The sequence below is a fragment of the Amphimedon queenslandica genome, unplaced genomic scaffold (assembly GCF_000090795.2).
Source record: "Amphimedon queenslandica unplaced genomic scaffold, v1.1 AMPQUscaffold_13521, whole genome shotgun sequence".
NCBI lineage: Eukaryota > Metazoa > Porifera > Demospongiae > Haplosclerida > Niphatidae > Amphimedon > Amphimedon queenslandica.
Genome location: NW_003546243.1, coordinates 609,527 through 634,565, shown reverse-complemented (window position 1 = coordinate 634,565; position 25,039 = coordinate 609,527). Strand labels below are relative to the sequence as shown.

At 36.5% G+C, this 25,039-nt stretch overlaps 4 protein-coding genes across 5 annotated transcripts in view; 1 reads left to right on the top strand and 3 right to left on the bottom strand.

Moving 5' to 3' along the window:
- Window positions 1-43: 43 nt before the first annotated feature.
- Window positions 44-9,376, bottom strand: LOC105316722 (probable E3 ubiquitin-protein ligase HERC4). Its single transcript, XM_019993220.1, has 22 exons — window positions 9,142-9,376; window positions 8,820-8,936; window positions 8,072-8,228; window positions 7,822-7,898; window positions 7,556-7,745; window positions 7,372-7,498; window positions 7,099-7,232; window positions 6,750-6,993; window positions 6,318-6,496; window positions 5,627-5,922; window positions 5,528-5,577; window positions 5,075-5,233; window positions 4,902-5,009; window positions 4,750-4,842; window positions 4,450-4,623; window positions 1,862-2,005; window positions 1,675-1,805; window positions 1,467-1,581; window positions 1,108-1,305; window positions 875-1,052; window positions 627-679; window positions 44-354 (listed from the first exon to the last, which is right to left on the bottom strand). The coding sequence occupies exons 1-22, from the start codon at window positions 9,254-9,256 to the stop codon at window positions 193-195; spliced, it is 3,201 nt and encodes a 1,066-aa protein (XP_019848779.1). The 5' UTR covers window positions 9,257-9,376; the 3' UTR covers window positions 44-192.
- Window positions 9,377-9,405: 29 nt separating this feature from the next.
- On the bottom strand, window positions 9,406-15,477 carry LOC100632986 (wings apart-like protein homolog). Of its 2 annotated transcripts, none has more exons than XM_019993215.1 (25): window positions 15,333-15,477; window positions 14,198-15,281; window positions 14,112-14,148; window positions 13,955-13,990; window positions 13,228-13,910; window positions 13,067-13,138; window positions 12,847-12,983; window positions 12,657-12,768; window positions 12,519-12,603; window positions 12,330-12,453; window positions 11,977-12,082; window positions 11,805-11,922; window positions 11,435-11,580; window positions 11,296-11,372; window positions 11,185-11,241; window positions 11,001-11,133; window positions 10,890-10,937; window positions 10,640-10,774; window positions 10,484-10,585; window positions 10,288-10,343; window positions 10,147-10,208; window positions 9,978-10,076; window positions 9,820-9,908; window positions 9,674-9,769; window positions 9,406-9,587 (listed from the first exon to the last, which is right to left on the bottom strand). In XM_019993215.1, exons 2-25 carry the CDS (start codon window positions 15,275-15,277, stop codon window positions 9,516-9,518), a joined length of 3,762 nt encoding a protein of 1,253 aa, XP_019848774.1. In that variant the 5' UTR covers window positions 15,278-15,281; window positions 15,333-15,477; the 3' UTR covers window positions 9,406-9,515. The 2 variants fall into 2 exon arrangements, with proteins under 2 accessions (XP_019848774.1, XP_019848770.1); XM_019993211.1 differs by having other exon boundaries at window positions 9,978-10,079; window positions 15,333-15,476.
- Window positions 15,478-15,542: 65 nt separating this feature from the next.
- Window positions 15,543-19,200, bottom strand: LOC105311864 (calpain-5-like). Its single transcript, XM_011410412.2, has 15 exons — window positions 19,093-19,200; window positions 18,852-19,041; window positions 18,186-18,341; window positions 17,848-18,032; window positions 17,605-17,746; window positions 17,507-17,557; window positions 17,370-17,453; window positions 17,195-17,307; window positions 17,069-17,146; window positions 16,798-16,975; window positions 16,619-16,750; window positions 16,368-16,567; window positions 16,141-16,277; window positions 15,949-16,088; window positions 15,543-15,799 (listed from the first exon to the last, which is right to left on the bottom strand). Exons 2-15 carry the CDS (start codon window positions 19,005-19,007, stop codon window positions 15,620-15,622), a joined length of 1,932 nt encoding a protein of 643 aa, XP_011408714.2. The 5' UTR covers window positions 19,008-19,041; window positions 19,093-19,200; the 3' UTR covers window positions 15,543-15,619.
- An 80-nt stretch (window positions 19,201-19,280) lies between these two features.
- The window catches only part of LOC100632730 (dual specificity protein phosphatase 6-like), a 6,929-nt gene continuing 1,170 nt past the window's right edge, over window positions 19,281-25,039 (top strand). The window contains exons 1-6 of the mRNA XM_011411830.2: window positions 19,281-19,436; window positions 20,565-20,793; window positions 22,871-23,086; window positions 23,379-23,486; window positions 23,604-23,701; window positions 23,962-24,118. Coding sequence (XP_011410132.1) covers window positions 20,634-20,793; window positions 22,871-23,086; window positions 23,379-23,486; window positions 23,604-23,701; window positions 23,962-24,118 — 739 coding nt within the window. The 5' untranslated portion in view covers window positions 19,281-19,436; window positions 20,565-20,633. The remainder of the gene's footprint in view (window positions 19,437-20,564; window positions 20,794-22,870; window positions 23,087-23,378; window positions 23,487-23,603; window positions 23,702-23,961; window positions 24,119-25,039) is intronic.

The window sequence follows — 25,039 nt, the reverse complement described above, 5'->3', positions numbered from 1 at the left end:
GTGCTATATTTATTATTGAGCCACTCCTACAGTGATGGGTGTGTTGTGAAAAAAAATTTTTAAATTGACCATAAGTCATAATATTATAGAGATTGTATTCTATACAAGTGAACAATCAGTACAATTATAAATAAAATTGAAGAGAAGACATTGCATGGAGATTGTTGCAGTTTATGTGTGCTAGCCCTGCTTTTAGAGGATACCAAATCCTTTGGTGAAGAATATAGCTTTGAGGAGTTTCTCTTTCATGAGATCATTGGAAGGATACGGCGGGAGATCAAGTACATTCGAGCAAGTGTGAGCTACTGGTAGTCTCCGGAAATTGTCTCCGCCATCCATACGCTGTATTATAAGCTGGGGAAATTAAAAAAAGAGAAAATTATTATTAAATCAATGGTCCTAGTGGTGTTTGAACTACACAGAGACTGAAACAACTAATCTGTCAACAAGGCAGCATTGATCGGATTTCTAAAATCGCAACACAATGTCACGACGCTATTTTAGACAAAAGATCATTCAAGACACAAACATTTCACTCATAACTACAACATGCTGTAAGCCAAACAAAGCAGGATGGTATACGAATGATATAAGCTGTAATCGAGAGAGAGATAGAGCTGTCTTACTTTTAGACTCTTTACACCAGCAACAGGAATTCTGTTACTACCAGTCCAGAATACTATCAAAAAGAAAAGGAACTTGATACATAGATAAAATAGTAAACATAATAATTATACAGATTGCAGAAACTGTCAATCTGTGTGTGTGTGTGTGTGTGTTCAATCATTAAATGATATCAAAATGCAAAGAATGTACAAATGTTGACAGGATTGGCACAAGTCATGCTTCAAGGTAAGAGAAAGGGTATACATACTCAATAGCTGCTTCTGTGCATCTGGAGAGAAATCGTTAACAACAGCCCAGAACGACTGAATGGCAGGATGAGAGGGAGTATATCCATTAATATATGTGGTGTGCTCCATAAACTCATTGAAATCATAGGATGAAGAACCGGAGACAAGGGCCATCAATTCATCTGGATGCAACGTTAACTAATAATAATGATGATATGTAAAGGGTCTTATAGTAGAGAGGGTTCATACTTACAAACACGTCACTCTTAATGTCGCAGACTTTCATGAAGCCTTCAACAAACGACTCAAACTGCTCCTTGATGCACTCGGTCAGCTCATATTTCACATAAAGTTGAACAAACTCTTTTTTATTGAGTTTAGTCACTGGTTCACTGGCTCCCTCTTTCTTCAGTGGTATGGTTATTACTGAACCATATATATTTCTTGTGACCTGTGTGTGTGTGTGTGTGTGTGTGTGTGTGTGTGCGCGTGCATACATACAATTATATTATAATCAAATAAACAGTGTTTATTTTGCTTGAGGCATGCCTGAAGCTATACAAGGCAAGCCAGAAAACAAAATTCCCTCACAAGCTGTCAATGGCACTGTACCTCAAAAGTTATGTTGTAGTCTTTCTCAAAATCATTGCCATCATAAGTGAGTATCCCTCTTAAGTGTTTACCGACCGACGGCTTGAGAGACTCAAGATCTTTAAGACTCGGAGTACTGAAAAAGAAGAAAACATTATTACTCTTCACGAGTATTTTAAACAAGAGATACTAAAGCATTTATTGCTTCAGTGGCCTCTCTTCTCCTCACTATGATAGTAGCTTCCTGTACAGTACGGGAGGGAAGGGGAGGTCGACTATGACTCCATTGTATATTGCTAAGGCACAGATCATACCAACCAAGTGATAGCACTGCCTGTCATAAGACTCAATGGGCTCAAGCTAAAAGAAAGAGAACATAAAGAGGATATAGAGAGAGGCTATTCCATTGCTGATACCTGCTGTCTAAACCAGATGTATCTTGACTCATCCTCCTCGTAGAACATACCAAAGTCTGGATTAAGCAATTCTCTGATCAACAGCATGAAGAACTCTTTCTGTACTCCGCCCTCATCAAAACCTTCCTCACCTTCAAACTGAACCTACCAATACAATAGTATCATTATTCATTGTGCAAATAATGTCATGATAAATACACTGTATATGTACATGTACATTAGCATAATTACACAATGCACATGCATGTATGGGAAATGTACATGCATTGGGTATGGACAATATGCAATTTGTAGCAATATCCCATTCACACATGGTATTATTTATATTTTATTATTGGCTACCAACATAATGTAGTCATAATGGGCCAATGATATGTAGACCATAATAGGCCAACTAGACTAATAAGTGTAAATCAGATTCGTACAATATGGCAATGATGCAATGACTGTTATCATTATATCAATTTCACTTGACTGGGAGTAATGGAACATTTCTGGCTATAATAACACAGAACGACATCAAGGAATGACAATAATCTCATTTGCAGACCATAAAAAGTGTGTGTGAGCAGTATACACATACATGTACAGAACAGTACATGGATGTAGATGTACATGTATGTGGAGAGGAGCATTATAAAGTAAAGGTACATGTACATGTATAGAAAAAATGGACACATACTTACGTGTGTGTGTGTGTATGTGTGTGTTACAATAAAATATTTGTGGTTACCCTCAACTATTGACCCAGGTAATCGACCGTAACAATCAGAACTTAGAATTAATATGAAAATAAGAAATTAAAAACACCCGACCAGGAGGAAGGGTAACTCACAAGATATGGAAGATGATAATAATTTGAAGATGCATATTAAAATAATCAACACAAACACGCATTAAATTTGAATAAAGGCATGTAAATAAATAAATAAATAAATATGAGTAGTAGAGTATATTTATAAGTATTAGTGTACACTGCATGAGTGAGTGGTTAAAGACATGCAACTGACAGATGGTCACAAGATAGTATCATAATAATAATACTAGTAATAATGTATGGCTTGATAGTGTGTAACAATAATGAGTGTGTTCAAGGAATGAGGGAATTAACATGTATCTCATTCTACATGAAGTACTACGTATCAAGCAAAGAAAACTAGATATACATGTACTATTAGAGGTATATCATAGTCAATTGGAATGCAATTCATGAAAATGAGCCAGTGTATTCAGGTACTAGTCATCATGTGATGCATACCAATGAGAGACAATAGTGCCCAGTGTAGTCAAGTCACAATCAATGCAAGTTGAATGAAGGAAGGTATTTGCTTTGTATAAACTATAGACAGGATTCGTAGTAATACTACACTACAGGACAATCCTCTAAATTCTACCTCAGGCAAAGTATATCAATACAATACATGAAACAATACCAATGACACATTCTCAGGTAACACACCATAGTGATTCCCTCTACTCCATAAACCACACACACACACACACACACACACACACACACACACACACACACACATACACACACACACACACACGCTACACGTACATGTAGCTGATAGTTCTTTGTACACAGCCTACACATAGCATACATTGTGGTTTTCTTTGAAACAATTTTAATTATTGTCCTGTAAGAGACATACGTGTAAGATTGTGTGAGAGAGTAAAAGGCAGCTCATAACTCTATTCCTTCATAATAATTCATATCAAATGAATGGAGGACAAAGACACTCATTAAACTCTGTGCTAATCACTGTGTCCACCAACAATTACTACAGACAAATACCAGAATACTTACAACAAATTACTTAATTTTAATTAATTGGGGCGAGTCCGTCATTATGACGCTGTAAATTGCGCATAGCATGGCGTGGCAACTGTATCATGGCAACAGTAACCTGGCAACAGTAGCTAACAACTGTAACCTAGCAATAATAATTAAATTTCTATTTTTAACTTTTTTCCCAGCAAAATTTTTTTATAATTTATTTTCCTAAAAATTTTGCCAGAAAAAATTATTTTTCACAGGAATTTTACCATTAAATTTATTTTTCGCTGGAAATATAGAAAATTCTCTTCTTTTCATTTTAGGCAAAATTTATAGTACAGGGACTTCGGCTTAATTTTGAAGCAACTTTAAAAATTCATATAAAATTTAAATTTGATCCAAATCAGCTTAAACTTTACACACAACATAAGTACATGTATATGCATCAGAAAAAAATATAAAAATTAGGAATTCTCTCCTTTTCATTTTTGGCGAAATTTGGCCAAGCACCCTGTACTATAGTACAGGGACTTTGGCCCGATTTTGGAGCAACTTTAAAAAATTCATAAAAAATCCAAATTTGATTGGAATCAGTTTAAACTTTCTACATCACATAAGTACATGTATATGCATCAGAAAAAATTATAAAAATGAAGAATTCTCTCCTTTTCATTTTACGGCAAATTTTGGCCAAACAGTCTGTACTATTATAATACAGAAGCTTTGGCTTGATTTCACAGCAACTTTAAAATTAGTAAAAATCCAAATTTTTCTGGATGCATGTGCATGTACAATATGTACATACTCTGAGTGGTTTGAGAAGGTCGCCAGTATCGTGACTCCTCAGTGCTGTAATAGCATCACCAAGTATGTGGTCTCTTCTCACGTTAATGACAAAAGCCATTGGAGACACATCACTGATGCCCTCAGCAGAAAACCAGTTCAGTATATTCCTGTGATGAGCATGCGCTACTGCCTCCTACAGAAGAGCATGAGTAGAAATGACATGCAAAGAAATATTAGTCAAATTTTAAATTTTTTAAATAAAATACTTCAAATAAATGAGTAAATATTTATGCTTTTATGGATAAAGTTCCTGACTGACCATTTGTCTGTATCGTCCTTCAATCTGCATCAGTTCAGCCTTACCAGAAGCATTGAGTACAAATGAATACCTCATGAAGAGCACCCTATCAACCTAACGATTAATATGTATATGTACATGTACATGTATGTGAAACAGATATTATCCCTTACCCTGTTCTGTTTGTAAGAGAAATAGTCCTCTCTCAGATCGCAAGACTCAACTATCTCGTCAACATAAAACTTCTGGTGACTCACGGGCTCCTTGTGCTTCTTGTTACACTACAAAATGATGTACAATTTCAAAAAAGACTAAAAATAATGCTAGATGTACATGTAGGTCTTACTTCAAAAAGCCAGCGAAGGACTTTGATCCCTTCCTGGAGAGCCCAGGTTTGATCGTCGGTGAGATGAATTAGGTTAGGTCTTCCATATAAGGTCTGGCCACTCTGCTCTATCCTGTCTCTACCTCCAGCTATTATCCTTGCTATGGGGTACCTGAATATCTATCAATAATAATAATAATAAAATAATAATAATAATAAAATAATAGTAATAATATTAAATTAATTAGTGTTGATGGACAATATAATATGAATAATTTCAAAGGATAGTATCATGTGCATTTAATACAATTATTGGAAGCACAAATTATAGCAACAACGCGACTTAAAATAAACATGTACATACATTATACAATAATTTGATGGCTCTAGTACATATGTACCAGCAATACTCTATTCTAGCTGCATACATTTACAATGCACTCAATATTTCAGCTAGGCATATACAGTATGTACCTCAATCCAAGTCTGTAATACTTCCACTGGACCATTGAACAACCAACTCTCTATAAAATAAAGCAATGAAAATAAGACATAAATAATGACAATGATTACCTATTATGTCTTTGGCTTTGTCACTGATGTACAAGAAGACTTTGACAAAAGTAACAATTATACTGAGGCAGGCTGGATACTCTTGAGCGAGTGGATACGCTAATATTATATGGAATATTCTCAGTGATTCTGGTGAGGGGTGTGGCTCGGGTAGATTGGGTAACAGTCCTGTGTTGAATGCAATCAGTATCATGTGATCAATGTCGTGCGATGAGAGTCTTTCTCTTAATAATTCAAAAGAGGTGGTGAGTTGAGCATGATCCAATCTACACTCGTGAGGACTGCTTCTTTTTTGACTAAAAGAAGAGGAAGAGAAATCAAATGGTCAAAAAAGATGCACAAACTGCACATACATGTACATGTACATGTACATGTATACTATTACTCGAGCTACTCCCCCAATTGATAACCCTACTCGCCCCCAACTAATGCACCTCTTGATAAATAATCACACATGCCTCAGGTGGTTCATTGCTAAGATATGAAGGATTACATCTACATGTACATGTACACCTATGATGAAAGGAAGTGGACTCAATAGAAAGTTTTTACTGTGGAAGTCATGTAGAAGTGCAGTAATTAGGAGGGTGAGTTATTTTAATTACAGTACATGTGTATCTCCCTACATTGATTGTACATGCTTTAGTAGCAACTCAACTATGCAATAATTAAATCAATTTTGTCCCCTTACTCAAGTAGGAATGACCCATTGACACAGCTCGGTGAAGAGAAGAACATTTTGAGTGTCTGAAGAGTACCAGTGTAGTCATTGGTGTATCGTGCTAGATCAAGCATCTGCTTAAGAGTCCCGAGTGAGAGGAAACAAGGAGCATCTTGTGACTGTATGTCGCTGAAATCAACTGGTAAATCCTACAAATAATAACAAATACATGTACATGTACAGTACATGTACAATGTAGCATATGACATTTACATGTATACATGTACATGTACATTATTCATGGTTCAAAATGGTAAGCATAAATGAATGTAGTTTTATACTTAATAATAATTAATCAATTACCTAATCAATAATCATGCATTCAATATCCCACCCGTGCATAAAAAAATTAATATTATTCCATCATCATCATTCTCAAATATCAACCTCCCTTCAGTGTACCTCTTCCTGATCAGGTAGAAGTATAGTAGCAAAAGTGTGATTACCACCAGCAAAAACACCTTTAACAACATTACTGTTGGCTGGTCTTGGGCTACGTAGATAGCGCTTGGGGGAGCTCCAGCGACCCATGACAGGGATGGACTGCTCTGAACTAAAAGTAGTACCATTACCCAACTGGCCCATCAACCCTTGACCAAATGTAATAAGATCACCAGTGTACTTAGCTAACAGAGTAGTGTGATACCTATTGAGGAAAAGTAGAGGAAGATTCACATGCAGGTGTAACTGGTGTACGAGGAAAATTAGATTGTATAATGAATGCTAGTCCTCATTATTGTGTGATGCTTACCTGCCACAGACCACTTGCTGTACGACTACTGTCATCAGTTGCATGATTGGAGCAGGACGAGAATAGACCGCGCCTCTAGCACCACGCCCCAACTGACCATACTCATTGGAACCAACTGTATATATGTGACCACTCTAGAGGAGAAGGAAGAGAATAAATATCGAAGGAAAAAAAATAGGGAATATGTAGAATATTATAACAGAAAAAGAATATGTAGAATATTATGTTAGAAAAATAAAATATTACTTTTCCTTGCTCTATTAGTAAACTTACCTGGACCTGGAATACAGTATGGTCAGTGCCACAGGCCACGTGAGAAACTGCATATCGTCCCATAAACTCATTCAACGTTGGATAACTTATCTTAGTTGTCACATGACCAAACCCACACTGAGCCCGCCTACACACATAATTAAAACACAACACTATAAAATCAGGTACTATTATTATACAGTACCTGTTGTCTCCCCATAGAAAGACCCCACCGGACACAGTGAGAGCTGCACTGTGATTAGATCCACAGATAAGCTTAACAACTGGTGTTGATATGAGGTGGGTTATCTGAGTAGGAGCAAGGACGCGGGACAGACCCTTGGAATGTCCCAACTGAGAGGTTGTATTCTTACCCCAAGAAAAAACACGACCATCTAATAAAAAAAACAAGCATTATTAAAATACATGTATGCATGAAGAATTACTCCTATAAAATGGTGGGACTAGTACCTTGTGTTAGTGCTAAGGTGTGGTGGTCACCGCAAGCAGCTTGGACAACAGGACGACCAAATGGCAAACTCAATATACTAAAAAAATCCAAAAATTATCATAAAGCATCACAATGTAGAGCATATGCACTAATAAGTCCATGAAACAGAACAACAAAATCCTTATTATGCACTAGCAGAATGCAGTGATAATCTGCCATTACTTTAAGTTTTCAGTCACAAAACAAGTATGCATGGTGTTAGGTTCATACCTTGGTTTGCATATTGGTTGTAGTGTTTTCAGTCCGAGCTGTCCCTCACTGTTATCTCCCCATGCATACAAGGACCCGTCTGACGAGAGTGCTAAACTGTGCTTCACTCCACAGCTAATGCTGGTTATGATGGTATCATCAAAAGTATCAATGTGAGCTGTGAAAGAAAAAGAAGCCATTACAGCATATAGCAATCATGATATTTCGTGAATAATAAATTATTGGATTATTTTATTAATAATTCTTTGCAAAAATTAAATTCCTTATTTTATATGCCACACCTTTTAAAATGAACTACATGTAATTATTATTGCAAAATTACGTGTAATAGTAAATGAACCATTTTGTAAAACTTTTAGGAGTACTGTAGTATCGTAGTATCAGTGAATTATTTATTCTTGGCAGCTAGTGTGAGTACATAATGACCTATACAGAACTATCCTGTACCTCACTACATTATATTGTCATTCATTCAATAAAACAAAAGGCAACCACCACAGAAGCAGCTGAACATTGCAGCTGCAGAATTCCTGCCATTAGTGCTAAGAGTCAGTAGAGTGTTCCACTCATTATCACCACTGAACTAACACTGACAAAAATGTTCGTTATAAATATTTCTTTTCAGTGGCGGTAATAAAATCGATCATTTTGCAAGTGAAAAATGCAACACAAATACTTTGCGTTAATTGGACATCATTAATTATTGGATATTATTTTAATAACTATACGTACTGGTATCCTAAAGTACCTGGTATCATTATGCATGACGTTTTTTGCTCAATCCCTAACTGTCCGTACTGGTTACTCCCACAGGAATAAAGGCAACCTGACTCCAACAATATGAGCGTGTGTGAAACACTGGACGCTAGGATTGAATGAAAAATATCCTTAAATAAAATGGTACGATTGGAGAAAAATACATAAAACAAACTTTCTCCATCATTCCTATCACTCATTGTTTATAAGCACATGTTCACAGTTAGTATAATATATTAATTTTCAAAGGCTAGCTGTATGAGGCACTCTCAAGTAAAAGGTTTAAGTGCATCATGGCCTGAAGTAAGTCTTACCAATGTACTTGATCTTTTTGTCACCAAAGGCAGTGTTTGGTCTAGCCTCCATCACACATTTTTCCTTCACGTCCAAGCCCAGTGCTCCATCGTGAGCTTCGCCCCAACAAAACATGACGGAAAGCCTATTTCTCTCGTAGTAGAATCTGTAACAAAGTACGAATAAGCCTAGCGTAGTGAGGAGATGAGCTGACTGAGTTGAATCTACTACGCGAGAAGCTTCTTTATGGGCGTGGGTATCGCATTAAACCACGCCTACTAGACTAATGTTTTTAATGTTTTTTAAAAGGAGAACTTTGATATTATGATAAAAGCATACTATGTGAAGTTAATCTGTAAATCATAAAAGGGCAGAGCTTGTGAATATTAGTCTATCAATCCATTGCAGATAGAAACTTCAGTATTCTCTGGACTGAGTCTAAACCAGACCTTGTGGAACCAGAGCTCTACAGAAAAATATATAGACAAAGTGAAATAATACTTTGTGGCATGAAAAGCTATTAATTAATAATAATATATATATATTCCTTACAGCCATGTTCATAAATGATAAGAATTCTTTAAGAACTTTAATAAGTGACGAAAAGTTACCACCAGGCAACTTGTTCTTTACATTGAGAGCGAATTCCTAGCAGGAGTAGACACATTATGCTCAAGGATCACATTAATTGTACATACTGAGTCATTCTGTATCAATAGTGCTACCAGTACAGCTGAATATGATGATATAATGGAGTCCTCCATGTGCTTCCCTGCTTGTGATAAAGCTAAGAGAAAAAATAATAATAATTTGTACAATAATTTATAATTGTAATGTGTTAATCAGGCTTAATTACCAGAATCAAAATCTTCCCGTTTGAATATCAGTGGATCAAAGCTGATGTTCCCTTCCTCCTCCTCCTCCTCTTCCTCCTCCTCTTCTTCCTCATCCTGTTCTTCTAGGAAATGAATGAATACATTATGTTCATGAATACACTCAATGATTGACTGATTGATGATTCTTACTGTCTTCAGCTTTATCATCTTCCATCTTCTCTTCCTTTCTTTGCTTCCTTTTCTTGGGTACACTAGATACAAAAAATTAAGAACATACATGTACAATGTCCAAGAACAGTATGTTTGCTGTAGCTGTGTCTATACACTCACGGTTGGATGCCCGACTTCATTCTTGATGTAAAAGTCGAAGTTAAGTCTTTTCTAGCCTATAAATTATAAAATACACCGAAATACTAACAAATGAACCAGTTTGTAGGCCACATGCATATATATGTATCTAACTACATACAAATCATCATACAAATCATTAAGATTGGATTGCCATAGTGTAGTTAGTACTAATTACTTTAGGCGACTTGGCAGGAGACTCGTGTGATATGACTTGTTTTGTAGGCGTGGGGACTTCAACACTAGCAGACTCTCCTCTCTCATAATGAGTCAAAAACAACTAGTCATGATGATAATAGTAACTTTATTTTTTGAAGAAGAATTAGCAGCAAACCTTCACTAGAGCTTGAGTAGCCAGCATATCCCCGTAAGGGTTACTGCTAGTAGAAGGAACATCAATGAAGACGGAGCACATGTGCTGGACATTAGTGGAGCTCTCCTCCAGTAGGTTAATCAATAGAGACAAGCACTACAAAATAAATCACACAAAAGACAATAATAATACTCTCTGTACATACGTGTAGAATATTGATTGCAATCAACATGTGTATAGCGTTATTTTTAACTTTTAAAAGTAAACTCACGAGGACTAAGATATCAAATTGTTGAATAACCGGTACACTCTGAGCCAACTAATGATACAAGAGAATTCATAACACCATGTGCCATGCATGTGGAGCACATGTGTTCCTTACCTTGAATGTAAAGTTGCATATCGAATCAATTATTTTCTCTTGCTCTCCGACTCGGTATGAAGCGAGAGCATTATCATGAGTAATATTTAAAAACACTCTCAGAGTCCCCAATAGAGTCTCAGTCACTATACACCTACTCACAAATGACAATATGGTAAAAGGACTTATAAAAATCATTAATTACGTATGTCTTGTGCTGAGATCCTTTGAAATAAGATAATCTCCTAATAGTACTAAAAATCTTAACAAATTTAAGACTCCATAACACATTCATCCTGTACAATGTAGTACATACTTGGATATTTCTGATATAAATATTGAGCCATCAAACATAGTCAGGTAACTCTGGTTTCCTTTACTCATACACAAAATCTAACCATTAACACATACAGTAATACCACATAAACTGCATGTACATATGATTCACTACTTACATTTTCCAATAGTTTAAGTTGCCTGAACAACTTCATAAAATGAACATCAACTTCTCTCTCTTCTCCTTCTCTCTCTTCTTCTTCTTTTCCCTCCTCTTCTTGGCCACTGGTGAGGTACCCAGTGCACTGTCTAGTTAATGCTATTGCTATAGAAGTAAAGAGGAGGTTCATAATTCATATTTATATCAGCTTAAATAAACATCACATGAACTTTTTGCTTGTCACAGATTTCGTGACAATGGAACTAATGGGTTTTTTGCTTGTCACAGATTTCGTGACAATGGAACTAATGGGTTTTTTGCTTGTCACAGATTTCGTGACAATGGAACTAATGGGTTTTTGATAATGCTATTAAACGATGTCCTTTTACCTCTGTTAGCAATAACGTCAATAGCCCCAAGAGTCCTCAGATCTTCCTTTAATGATGAAACACTAGTATTCATTGATGAGGTTAGACTCAGGAAACACTCAGTGGCCAGCTCTCCTAACTGTACATGAAACACTAATGTTAATGTGTTATAGAATGGATTTACTTAGCTTACACTTAATGTTGAAGGCTGCAGTGAGATGTCAACTGTCTCATTAGTATTACTAGAGTCAGAATATTTAGCATGTATCAGTAGTGGTGAACACTTCTTTAGCAAAGCTCTACAAATGATATAAAACAAAAAAATGGATAATTCTCTCATAGTCATTTTTTCAAAATACCATGTACTATAGTACAGGGGCTTCGGCCTGATTTTGGAGCAACTTTTAAAATTCGTAAGAAATTCAAATTTGATCAGAATCAACTCAAACTTTCTATGCAACATAATTACATGCAAATGTATCAGAAAAATGGTTAAAGCTTTGATCTTTTGATAGTATTATGCACATATTCCATCATTATTATTACTTAGATTTGTCCGTTATCTTCTTATACTCAGTGGCTGCTTTCCCTTCCAAAGGCGGAGGCTCCTCCTCCCCAGCAGGTGAAACTAAAAACTGATCCTTGACTGATAAAGCCATCACAAGCAACTCTTTAATGATTAAAAAATAAATAAATAATTATTAAAAAAGAAGAAGACACAGTAATTATAATAACCTGTACATTTCTTGTCTAATTCTGAAGGTTCGACATTACTTTGAGTCATTACAAAAGACAGCGTTACCAATGCAACCTTAAGGGCCTAAAGACATGTACATAATAAAATGAAAATAAATAAATAATTATTATATTCACTGGATGAGTCTGTGCATCTTTGAGTAGGAGCAGTGACTTCTTAACCAGACCAAGTGAGCGCATCTGTCTCATAAAATCAACATTCAGACACTGTTCGGCCAAATTGAGCGTACTACAAAAAATAGAACATATTTGATACAAATATTCAATAAATGCATGTACAAAATGAATGGAATACTCATACAATTACCTTAGGCAGCGAACTAATAATGGCTCTTCAGTTTTCATACTATCCAACAGATAAATGACATCATCTCTGAATCGAAGGTTCTCTCCGTGTTGGAGACACTCGTGGGCCTGACGTACATTACGAACTGTTATAGTAGACTAGAGGAAAAGATGCAGATATAAATTTAATAAATTTTATTAAATTATAAATTAGTGGACTGTATAAAAATGTGTGTCCTTACATCATCGTCATTCTGTTTCTCTTCTAAAGCTTTTGGCCACGTTAATGATCTTGAAAGACTTGGAATATCAGGCTAAATGATAAAAGTAGCACTGAAAGAAAAGCTACCAATGTCATGCTATTTTATACAAAACAGCCTAACTAAGTAGCACTGCTATTAACCTTATTTGATTTGGTCTTAGGTAGAGTAACACTGTACTGTACAGAGTCCTGCTTGACCTTGTAAGATGAAGTATCACTGGTACTTTTAGCTAATGGGACTGGCAAACCAGGGGCTGCTTCAGTCATTGGAGCAGCCTCTTTAATAGGAGTAGAACCGGTTGAACTAGTTGAGCTAGTTCTTTTAACAGGAGTAGTTGGTTTGACGGGGATTTCTGGTTCAGTCTGTGCTCCTTCGGTCTGTTCAACAGTTGACAGAGCTCTTGAGGTATTTTGCTTAGCAGAAGAGTCGGAAGTCAATCCAATGTCCCCTTCATTAGAACCAGTACAGGCCTCTACTAGTGGTGCTTCCTCACTGAGTGAGGCATCTCCTTTAGGCATTGGCTCCATTGCTTTAGTACCTTCTTCTTCTTCTTCTTGTTCAGTATTATCATTAGATCTCTCACCATCAGGGATGGTCTTTGGTTGAGTGCTAGCAGTCACACTGTTACTAGTAATCTCTTGCTCTGTGTCAGTTAAGTCAGAATCAGTGGTCGTGGGAGGAGGTACAACAGGAACGTCGTATAAAGATGAGAATGACGTCGGATCAGGAGGAACCGTAATAACAATAGTCGTAGTCTCCATTGTATCTTGAGCCTTAGTTGATGGATTATTTGCTGGTGTACTTTTCTCTTCTTTGTCTATTACTATAAGAAGACAAGCATTACAGACATAATAATGAAAGACTAACTGTCTAGTATAGTAGGAACTGGTTCCTCTTCCATATCTAAAAGTGAAAGTACAGACTCAGTAATAAGTGTATGGACAACATGTTCCTAATTATTACATGTACTTGTATGTACATGTAGCAGTCTATGCAATATATACAAACATTCAGTGCCACTAACCTTCCCCAACCCCTGTTGCATCTCTTTTTAAACAAGCCTACAGCAAGAAGAATGCATAATAGCTTAATATACCCAGTAGGACTTACCTCATCATCGCCAGTCTCTATTGTACTGGGTCTTTGTTCAGTAGATGATGGTGTGACAGTCCCAATGCTATCATTAGGAGGCCTCACTTTCCTCGGTCGTCCTCTCCCTCTTTTAACGACCGGTTCCTGACTCGAAGGAGTGCTAACAGCTGATGATGGCTTGGGGGTTTTCCTTGGACGACCCCTCCCTCTTTTCACTACTGGTGGTTGCTGACTGGAGGGCTCACTCTCAGTACCAGTAGACTCTTGAACCAGTTCTGATTCACTCGCAGTCGACTCGTTCATGGCTTCCTTTCGTATCTTTTTAGGTCTTCCCCTGCCTCCCTTAACAGGCGGTTTCTGACCAATAGATTCTGGTTCACTTGCAATAGAAACGTTAGGAGTGGACTCGTTTGTTGATTTTGGTGTCTTTCTAGGTCGGCCCCTCCCTCTCTTAACAGGCGGTTTCTGACCAATAGATTCTGGTTCACTTGTAATAGAAATGTTAGGAGTTGATTCGTTTGTTGACTTTGGTGTTTTCCTAGGCCGTCCCCTCCCTCTCTTAACCACTGGGGTAAGTTCCCCAGTAGACTCATCATTGGGGCCAGGTTCACTTTCAGTCGACTCATTGAGTGTCTTCCTTGAGTGTCCTCTGTCAGCAGGTTTCTGACTGGTAGGTTCAGATTCGTTGGCAGTTGAATCATCATCTTTGGATTCATCCAAGGGCTCCTTTGGAGTCTTCCTTGGACGCCCTCTGCCTCTTTTCTGTCCTACATGTAATCCCGAACTGGTCTTACTCGTTCCACCAGTTACACGGACCGGTATAGGCGAGTGATAATCAACTATTGGCATATCAAACTCATAGTCGCTATCATCAGAATGAAAATCAAAAACGTCGAGTTTAGAAGTCTTCTTTTTCTTAGTTCCTCTTTTTAGCGAAACAGAAGAGGAAGGTACTTTAAACTTGCTCGGTGGTAGGGGACGATATATGGTACGAGAGGGGGAGATGTGAAAGGCATAATGTCCACGGGAGGTAAGAGAACTTGAGGGTTTTGATTTCTTTTCTTTTAAGGGAGAAGCTTCAGACCCACTAGTGGACATGACCCTTTGATTAAAAATACAATTCAATTAAAAAAAAACTCAAAAAAGGACTTACTGTTATTACAATTATTAGTTGAGGGTAGTCTTACACCTGAGACTAAGGGAAATGAATCAAAGTATCACTGAAGATAATCAATAATGTACTAATTCTCTCGATCCCCCCTCCAAGTCCATGTGAATATTATAATTATTATTGTGGCTCACGTGATCTTTAACTTTAAGCCACTCCTTGCCACACCCACCCTCACACCCACGTGACAAAACGTGAATATAAAATCAAAAAAGAATGTATAGAAAAGCAGTTCATTAATGTCTAGCAGCATCAAAAAGAATGCATTAAAATTAAATAGCTCTTAGATCAGAATGATGACTGATAGTGAATGAGACAGACCCCTGAGTCTCTGCCTCATTTCCTTTCTCCATTAGTTTCATGGTACGTCTCTCACTCCCTCCATCAGCTGCTGGGAGTGTAGTCGATACCTGGCCCATGAACCTATCTCTCATCATACCATGATTCAATATCTACAAGGAGGAGAGAGATGCACAATTTCATTATGTTAGTCCTCTAAATTTATTTAATATCATGCTGCCATTTTTAAAAATTTTTATGTAAAGTATTTAAGCTCTAAAAATTGTAGAGTCTACATTCTGCACTATATATTAATACTGACCTGTACTTTAACAGTAGCGTCTTCAGGGTTCTTTACATAGAAGACAAGTTGAGTATCAAAAGCAGGGTCAAGAGTGTCTTTTTTAATGGAAGTCGCTACAGTGTTACCACCACATGTAACCTTACAGTATGGATCAGCCCCTGCAATTATAGGGAATTGGTATTAAAGCAATAGAGTGGTTGGTATTTTTACCTGCTCCACTCATGTCTTGTTTAGTAAGTCCTTGGCCACTGTGTAAGTGAACAATGACTTGGCCACGGTAAGGCTTGACACAACAACAGAACAGTGTACCACAGAAACCACGAGTGGGGTGGTCCTTTTTCAATTCACTGAAATAATTAAAAAATACAGTATAATATAACTAAAAGTACTATTAGTTTGAGCTATAGTTAATTCTTTTATAAATCAAGCTAACATACACAGGGTGAGCGTTCCTTTCCGAGAAGAACCTCAACAGAAACTGTCTCTCCTGGTTCGGCTCAAATGTTGACGGTATGATGACATAGCGTCCCTGACCCAGCGTGAACCGACCAAAGTTGCTACGGCGATTTATATAAGTCACACGCCCGACCTCTTTGAAGTTCATTGAGTGAATACGGAAGGTCCTGTTATCTTCAACCTATTTTGAACAAGAACAGGTGCTCAATATTTAATAAAGACATGTACATACTTTAACAATTTGGAATCCAATTGGAAAGTTAGGTAAAGGCTCTCCAGTGGTTTTAGCCTTCTTCGACATACGTGGATCTTTCTGCATGCAACTAACCATTACCTCCTCTTCCTCACGAAGAGTAAATAAATACTACAAGTAAATAATAATAAAATACGATTATTATTACTATAATGTACTTGAGGATTATTAGTGAAGGTATCTGGATGGTTAAAGCAGCCTCCAGCAGTCTTTTCTTTCCATTCACCGTGAAAGGTAGCATCGTGCCATGTCTTCTGTAAACTGAATGAGCTGGTGTTGATTATACGACAAATACTGCAATGACTGAACCAGGTCAACCAATCAGAAAACTCCATCCTGATGTACAGTGGAATGAAATTGTTACATTAAGTATAATACACATGTATATACATGTTATTTGTTTGTTGTGTGTGTGTGCTTATAAATTACCAAAACTCTCCATCGTCTTCAACTTTAAGGTCCATCTTGTCTTTCTCGCCCTTTGGAACACGTTTCCATTCTTCAGAACTATACAATAAGAAGATAAAGTGAGTGAGAGTGACAGACTGCCATTACTCATCACTCCATGCTCCGTTCCATTCCTTCTGTCCCCAGGGATTCCTCATTTTAATCATCATTAGTTTCTCTTTATTACCAAACAATGAGCTGAGCCCACTGGTAAGCTTCATCTACACACAAAAATACACAGTTAATACACACACACACACACACACGCAATAGTCTTTCATACCCTCCTAATATCAGTGATTGTATAAGCATGGCCTTTTACCAGACCACAGTCAAGTTTGGTTTCTGGTGATTCGCCTTCTTTAACCTGCAATTGATCAGAAGAGATAAAAAATCATAGAATATATTGAAATGACATACTTCAATAGAGCACGACATCATTGCATGATGTTCATGAGCACGTATCAATTCCTACAATGTAATAATAATAATAATAATAATAATAATAATATATGTACATCAAAGAGTTGTTTTCTTTTCTCTTCATCATCAGCGAGGTCACCAGACTGTAGAGTGATTGTTTCAGTCACTCCTCCAGTGAAATCAACCAGTGCATCACCAGTGAGTCCACCACTCAATGCCTCATAAGAACCGGCTAATCTAATAATAGTAACAAGCATACAGGCTATTAATAGAATCAACAGTTGTAGGCATCACTAAGAATACAAACACTGAATTTACTAAACTATTATTACTCTTACTTGGCATAAGCTTTCTCCAAGAGTGCACTCCAAAACTCATTTCCACTTTTACTCTTATTGTATATCAGCTTACCACCTTGAGTGGGGAGCCAGTCATCAATAACAACATCAACCCATTCACCAAATTGCCAGAAACGAAAGTGAAAGATCCCGGCATACCTCTCAGGGTGATTAGCATCCCATTCCTTAAACAAAATGTTTTTCATGTACAAGCATTGAGGTATTTTCACATTGGCATTGTTTTTGAAGTACTTTTGCAAAAGAAATGCACATCACTAGCAAAATCACTGTGGATTACTTTTGCCAGTATGAAAAGGCCTTTAGCTCTCATCATTTACCTGTTCATTAACATCAACTACAACTTTATTCCAGAGCCTTCGCTCTAAAGCAAGTGCAGAGCAGGCAGCGACAAACCAGCAGTTACCAACAGCACCTTGATTGAGGTCACTGGGATCCAGACCATCAACTATCAGCTTTGGATTAGAGCATATCTCCTGATAGAGAGAGAGAGAGAGAGAGAGAGAGAGAGGGGGGGAATTAATGGAATAGACATGCTGTTATCATTTTTGTGGCGTTGTTAAACACAGCAAATGATCACATAATAATAACAATAATAATGTGATTAAGGTGATGATGTATTGTCTCATATGTCTGTGTTAGCACAATATACTGGAACTATCTCAAAGTGTCAAATGATTGTGCTGAAAACTGTTTCCAAGCTGCATGGAGGCAATACAGTGGTATGTGACTATACGTGGGTGTGCTTGAGTACACTATGTGTATGTGTGCATAGGAGGGACCATAATTGGTTCAAAAGGAATGCAGTTAAGGTAATAATGATTCATCATAGATACAGTAGAGCTTAACAAAAGAAAACATCATCACCTCTCTTGTAATGAATATAAATTTGATGACATGCATATTGACAAAATGACAATTTCTAAATTTTGCATTCAAATAAATATCCTCCAACTTGCTATCTGCTACTTTTAAGGTGCACTCACTCCTGGTCGTTTCCATGTTATTTCCAAGTCATTCTTTCCACTGTGGAACAGTGATTGAGCGTTAGGAGGAAACTGCGGGTCTGTGAATTGCTCCCCTCGCCTCTGGTGATCCCTCTTCAGCTTAGAATAGTTTTGGTTGAGGAATTTGCGGACCATGACAGACCTTTGGATGCAGTCTTACTTCAATGCACTTTTTAAATGAATAAAATTGGTAAAAACCAGAGGAAAGTTTTAACACTACCTTCTTTTCAAGCTCGACGGCTCCTGTAAAACTCCAAAAATTTCAAGCAATTTTCTTGAGTACTAGCTCCACCTAAATTATCTCACGTGCACATGTAACGTAAATGGACGTCAAAGAAAAATAACCACGCCCATATTAACACTTTATCTAGCCACACCCATACCACGCCTATATAATCTATAAATAAACTAAAATGAGAGAATTATGACGTAGCTGACACATTGTTTATTCTTGGAGTTCTCTGACTTTCTCTCTCCTTCTCTGGTTCTCGTCTTCTTCTCACTCCCCTCTTTATTCGAATATATTATCCAATTCTCTTCTCATTTTGGAGTTTCAGCTACCCAGTAAGCATTAATAGTCAGCTTCCTATTATTTGTGAGTGTGTTTTTACTATGCATATAATGTTAATCATTCACTCTCATATATATCTCATAATGATATTTTGGTGTGTGTATTATATGCACGTCATAATGTTTCATTGCTGCATGTGTAATGGGTAGCGTCTGGCGATTAATGGGTATGGTTTTGGTACGCCCACTTTCCATGATTTACATGTGTAGCATTATGAAAAACTTCAAGTCAAAAAGAATCATTTTATTAGGTGAAAGTGCTTATACATACATGTAATGTGGGAATGAATTATATTATAGATTGTGAATGTATGTACATCTACATGCATGCATTGTAAATAATGAAATTAAATGTTGCATGTACATGTAGATGCTAACTTTGATACTGATACTAATGCATGTGTAATTTGATTTGTGACTTGTTTCATTTTTTAATTAGGATATCACTTGTGTGTGTGTGTACATGCTACATAGGTGTCACGTACATAATGCTAAGCTTTATTTTGTGATCATTTTTGAACTGCCAATCAAAGGATATCATTCATTGACATATAAATTAATAGAAAATGTATTCTCACCTTGATGTACTAGCATTGTAGTAGCCACAGACCAATGCACATTGTAACATAAAGCCAAACCACAGGCATGGTTACTAATTTTAGTTAGTGGTTATTAATTGCCGCCTTTTCTCATTTGTTTTGCTTTGAAATATACACTAGGAAAGTTTTTTGAGGCTCAGTAAATTGCTCCTACCTCATATTATTAGTCCACTTAATTCAAACTTGATTGATCTTTTACTTGTCTTGCCTGTTAGATATGTTGTAAGTACATGTATGCCAACTGTGGGAGTCTGTAGTCTTTTATCAGCAGCTGGTAGCTGTTGTCAGACATCATGGTAGAAGCTGGTTATAAACTAGTCTCCAAGCCAGATCATCCCCAGCCTACAGTCATTAGGGTGCCAGACTACACACCTTGGTCATTAACCTCGCGCCTGTGTATGTCGCAATAATAAATACCATAGAAACCTTACCTCATGTATAACCTATACTTATTATTATTATTATTATGATTTTATTATTATTATTATTATTATTATTATTATTATTATTATTTTCTTGTCAGGTTTGATGCTTCGTGTGACACACTTACTATTGATCTTGCAAAGGGATAAGAAGGAGCACACTCACATTAATGATGGCATGTAAAGACTACAGTAATGTTGCACTCATCGAGCCTCATCAGTTGGCTAGAAACTTACACTCGAGGGAAGATTATGTCTTATTAGACTGCAGGCCAGTCCTGGCTTATAACAATTGTCATATTAGTGGAGCTGTCAATGTTAACTTTACAGGTAAGGAATGGGATTGAGAGAATTATTGATAGACCTGCAAGTAGATGTACGATTACTATTACTTATTTAAACTTTGTTCACTATAGCCCCGTTTACACTACAAACCAGTTTGGATCAAAGCGGTTCAGAAACCAGCTTAATTGTGTCCACACCTAACTATTGTTGAATCGGTTTACAATGCTACATTGCATACATAATACAGCTGCTTCAGTACTTAAACTGGTTTGATTATCTCAAACCACCTCCTGAGGTGGTTTAGCATTGAAATTGTCCACATGTAAACTGGTTTATATCTAAACCAGTTTCAAACCGCTTTGAGGGCATAGTGTAAACAGGGCTAATTTATTGAAATTGTCCACAGTAAACTGGCTTATCTCTAAACTGGTTTCAAACTGCTTTGAGGGCATAGTGTAAACAGGGCTTTAAATTGTGGGTCAAAAATTTGTAGAGTTTTGTTATCATTATTATTGTTATGCGGTTTCTGTTGATGTAAGTTTCTAATTAAAGCCCACTCTCGGTTGTGTTATTATGTTATGATTATTGAGTTAGGAAATAAAGAAGTGATTCATTGCACACAATGCAGCGTATCGTTTACAATATAATCTGAAGACCATGCTCATGTTTTTCACCGAAATGATCGAAAGATTTCATTGCATTTTTGATGCGTATTGTCGAATAGTTTTATAGTTGAGCTCTTTGCTCAAGTATGAAAGAAGTTTTTTTTATTTTTGAATACTTTGTTTACCTTTGTGATGTTTATTTTTGTGGATTTTCAGTTTATTCTGTTGACACTTGACTCTTTTCGCTATAATTCTTGTATATGAATATACATGTAGCTTGACATGTGAATTAACTCTAATTAAACAACTTTTAAAATTCATAATAAATCCAAATTTGATCAGAATCAGCTCAAACTTTCTACACAACATAAGTACATGTATATGTATTGAAAAAAATTATAAAAATTAAGAATTCTCTCCTTTTCATTTTTGGCAAAATTTGACCGATGACCCTGTACTATAGTACAGGGACTTTGACCAGATTTTAGAGCAACTTTAAAAAGTCATGAAAAATCCAAATTTGATTGGAATCAGCTCAAACTTTCTATACAACATAGGAACATTTATATGCATCAGAAAAAATTATAAAAATGAAGAATGCTCTCCTTTTAATTTTTGGCAAAATTTGGCCGATGACCCTGTACTATAGTACAGGGACTTTCGCCGGATTTTAGAGCAACTTTAAAAATTCATAAAAAATCCAAAATTGATCGGAATCAGCTCAAACTTTCTACACAACATAAGTACATGTATATGTATTGAAAAAAATATTAAAATGAAGAATTCTCTCCTTTTCATTTTTGGCAAAATTTGGCCAATGACCCTGTACTATAGTACAGGGACTTTCGCCGAATTTTAGAGCAACTTTAAAAATTCATAAAAAATTCAAATTTGATCGGAATCAGCTCAAACTTTCTACACAACATAAGTACATGTATATGTATTGAAAAAAATTATAAAAATGAAGAATTCTCTCCTTTTCATTTTTGGCAAAATTTGGCTGATGACCCTGTACTATAGTACAGGGACTTTCGCCGGATTTTAGAGCAACTTTAAAAATTCATAAAAAATTCAAATTTGATTGGAATCAGCTCAAACTTTCTACACAACATAAGTACATGTATATGTATTGAAAAAATTATAAAAATGAAGAATTCTCTCCTTTTCATTTTTGGCAAAATTTGGCTGAAGACCCTGTACTATACTTTGGGCCGATTTTGGATTAACTTTAAAAATTCATTAAAAAATCCAAACTTGATCAGAATACAACATCAATACATGTATATGTTTTGAAAAAAATTAAAAATTTTCCTTGACATTTTTGACAAAGGTTTGGCCTAAGACTATGTACATACATGCAAGAACATACATGCTTGGTCTTTGGCCCGATTTTTGACTTTGACATTCCACTGACAAGATAAATATTAGTTGTAGGCGTATTATCAAACTTGAAGCCACCCTAGCTGTATACAATACTTACTATCTATTATACAATATTGTCCCATTACTATTCACAGGACTAATGAAGAAGAGATTTATAGCTGGTAAGATAGGCCTGGCCGATCTTGTCACGACAGAAGAGGGCCGGGAGAGGTTTCGTAAAAGCGTTTCCTCTCCTACTGTTGTGTACGACGAAGACACAAAAGATGTAAAGCTCCTTGGGTCATCGACATCGATCTCACTAGTACTAGCTGCACTCACCACAATGGGAAGAAACATGTTTGTATTGCAAGGTATGTGTACATGCTACTATAGTGTGACACATTAGGAAAATTTTTTGAGCCAATAGATGTACATGTAATAGAATTCATAAAGTCTTAAATATTAGTCAATTCATGGTAAACATTTCATGGTAATACCCATTGTGGGTGTATTGGGTATTGAGGGTAATCCTATCATCTTGTTTTTATCATTTAACTTTATTCATTCTCAATTTGTGTCACATTACATATACAGTGGTTATAAGCTTTCACTCTCTCTCTCTCTCTCTCTCTCTCTCTTTCTTTCTCTCTTTTTCTTTAAAAGGTGGTTTGAATGCATTTGGTCCATTGCACCCTAGCTTATGTGAAATGGCTGTCCCTGTCCCTCACTTTCGTAATTCTCTCCCTCCTCCACCAAGAGCATCAACACCAGGTAATGGAAAACAATTATTGATTCCTATTCCTACAGTATAGTAACAGTCACTAGCTTTATATTAGTTACATGTTTTATTTTATTATGTATTTCCTTTTATTATCTGTTTCCTTGTAGGTATGAGAGATCAAGCATTGGACTGGCACACTGCACCTCCAGTCAATGTCCTCTCTTTTCTTGTATTGGGGAGTGAGAAGGATGCTAGAAGCAAACTGGTACAGCCTGGTTACATGTACATGTCTGATCAGTATTAAATCAACTACTGGGGGAATGGGCCTATGACTATGATGTCATTATTATGATATCTCTTTTGGTACTATTAATAACTCAATATATTTTACATGTATATGTACATGCATATCCTGTTCATGTTAATGCTTTGGCAATGAGCAATGAAAGTGTTTGTACATTCTTTGAATGTTTGTATTTTTTCTCTATTAAACACTTTTTAAGAGCTGCTCCTTTGTTTCTACAGGTATTTGATTGGTTTAATATCACGTACGTCCTTAACGTCACCCCTACCTGTCCCAATAATTTTGAAGGAGCTGGCGTGGTTTACAAGAGAATACCAGTCAGTGACACAGGGACTCAGAAACTATCCAATAAGTTTACAGAAGCATTTGAATATATTGGTAAGAAGGGAAATTAGGGGAGGGATTGAGGAAGAGGGAATTGTCAAGGAGACAGCAATCTCATTGTTTATATAAGTTAATATATTATTAATTTAATTAGCTAACAGCTTTGTTAAAGAACTATTGTTACATTAGGAGTAGTCTTAAATTACTCAAGTGGTATATGTTTTGTTTTTGTCTTTTTCTGGCAGCCTTACTAGATCATATTCTCTGATTAGCAGTGAGCCCCCACTGATGGTGGCCTGTGAAAGAGCTTCCCTTCAAAGTGAAGTGAATGACAGTCTATTACTGATTCATATCTATAGAGTCATTCCCATAGTGACTGAGCCAATGACCTTTGAAGGGATTCTGCCACAGCATTCCTTTGATATTGTGTACTTGTAGATATTACAAAGTCACCACATTGCCCACCTCTCTTGAGGTAACACTCTGAGAGACCACCTGTTCCTATGATGTCTCTCTCCTTATCTAAATCTTGAAAATTGTTGATTGTTGCGGACAAATAGACTTTTAGTTCAATAGAAATTATTATTAACAATATGTCAGCATCAGACTACAGTACTTGTACGGGTATAGCTACATGTATATAACCTCCTCCTGCTTTAGTGCCTGTTTCTGGTTGATTGTATTGTGCTTCCCTTTTTGTTCTGTGGTCATGACTCCTTATTTCATTTCTATCCATGTACATCTACCTGCACTATCCATCTGCTTATCATTGGTTGGGTTTGTTATGGTGTGTGGACTCCTTTTTTGCAAAGTGTCATTATTAGATTTTAAGATTTATCAAGATTGTGAGTAATTAGTGACACAAGTTTATGAACTCTCGTAACATAGTAAACATTTAGTTAGTCTTTCAATAACTCCCAACCAATTCTCTCATCTCTCTCTCTCTCTCTCTCTCTCTCTCTCTCTCTCTCTCTC

Excerpts from the sequence above, each read along its gene's own strand:
- LOC105316722 (XM_019993220.1), bottom strand. The coding sequence starts at position 9,256 with ATGTTTTGTTGGGGCGAAGCTCACGATGGAGCACTGGGCTTGGACGTG. Across the intron at positions 7,899-8,071 it reads CAACCAATATGCAAACCAAG|TATATTGAGTTTGCCATTTG; the intron begins GTATGAACCTAA and ends GGATTTTTTTAG. Across the intron at positions 6,994-7,098 it reads CAGCAAGTGGTCTGTGGCAG|GTATCACACTACTCTGTTAG; the intron begins GTAAGCATCACA and ends TTTCCTCAATAG.
- LOC100632986 (XM_019993211.1), bottom strand. The coding sequence starts at position 15,277 with ATGTCCACTAGTGGGTCTGAAGCTTCTCCCTTAAAAGAAAAGAAATCA. Across the intron at positions 12,769-12,846 it reads TTATTAGTTCGCTGCCTAAG|TACGCTCAATTTGGCCGAAC; the intron begins GTAATTGTATGA and ends TATTTTTTGTAG. Across the intron at positions 11,373-11,434 it reads AACTTAAACTATTGGAAAAT|ATTTTGTGTATGAGTAAAGG; the intron begins GTAAGTAGTGAA and ends GTTAATGGTTAG.
- LOC105311864 (XM_011410412.2), bottom strand. The coding sequence starts at position 19,007 with ATGGTCCGCAAATTCCTCAACCAAAACTATTCTAAGCTGAAGAGGGAT. Across the intron at positions 17,558-17,604 it reads AAAGAAAACAACTCTTTGAT|GAATTGATACGTGCTCATGA; the intron begins GTACATATATTA and ends ATTACATTGTAG. Across the intron at positions 16,976-17,068 it reads GAAGACGATGGAGAGTTTTG|GATGGAGTTTTCTGATTGGT; the intron begins GTAATTTATAAG and ends ACTGTACATCAG.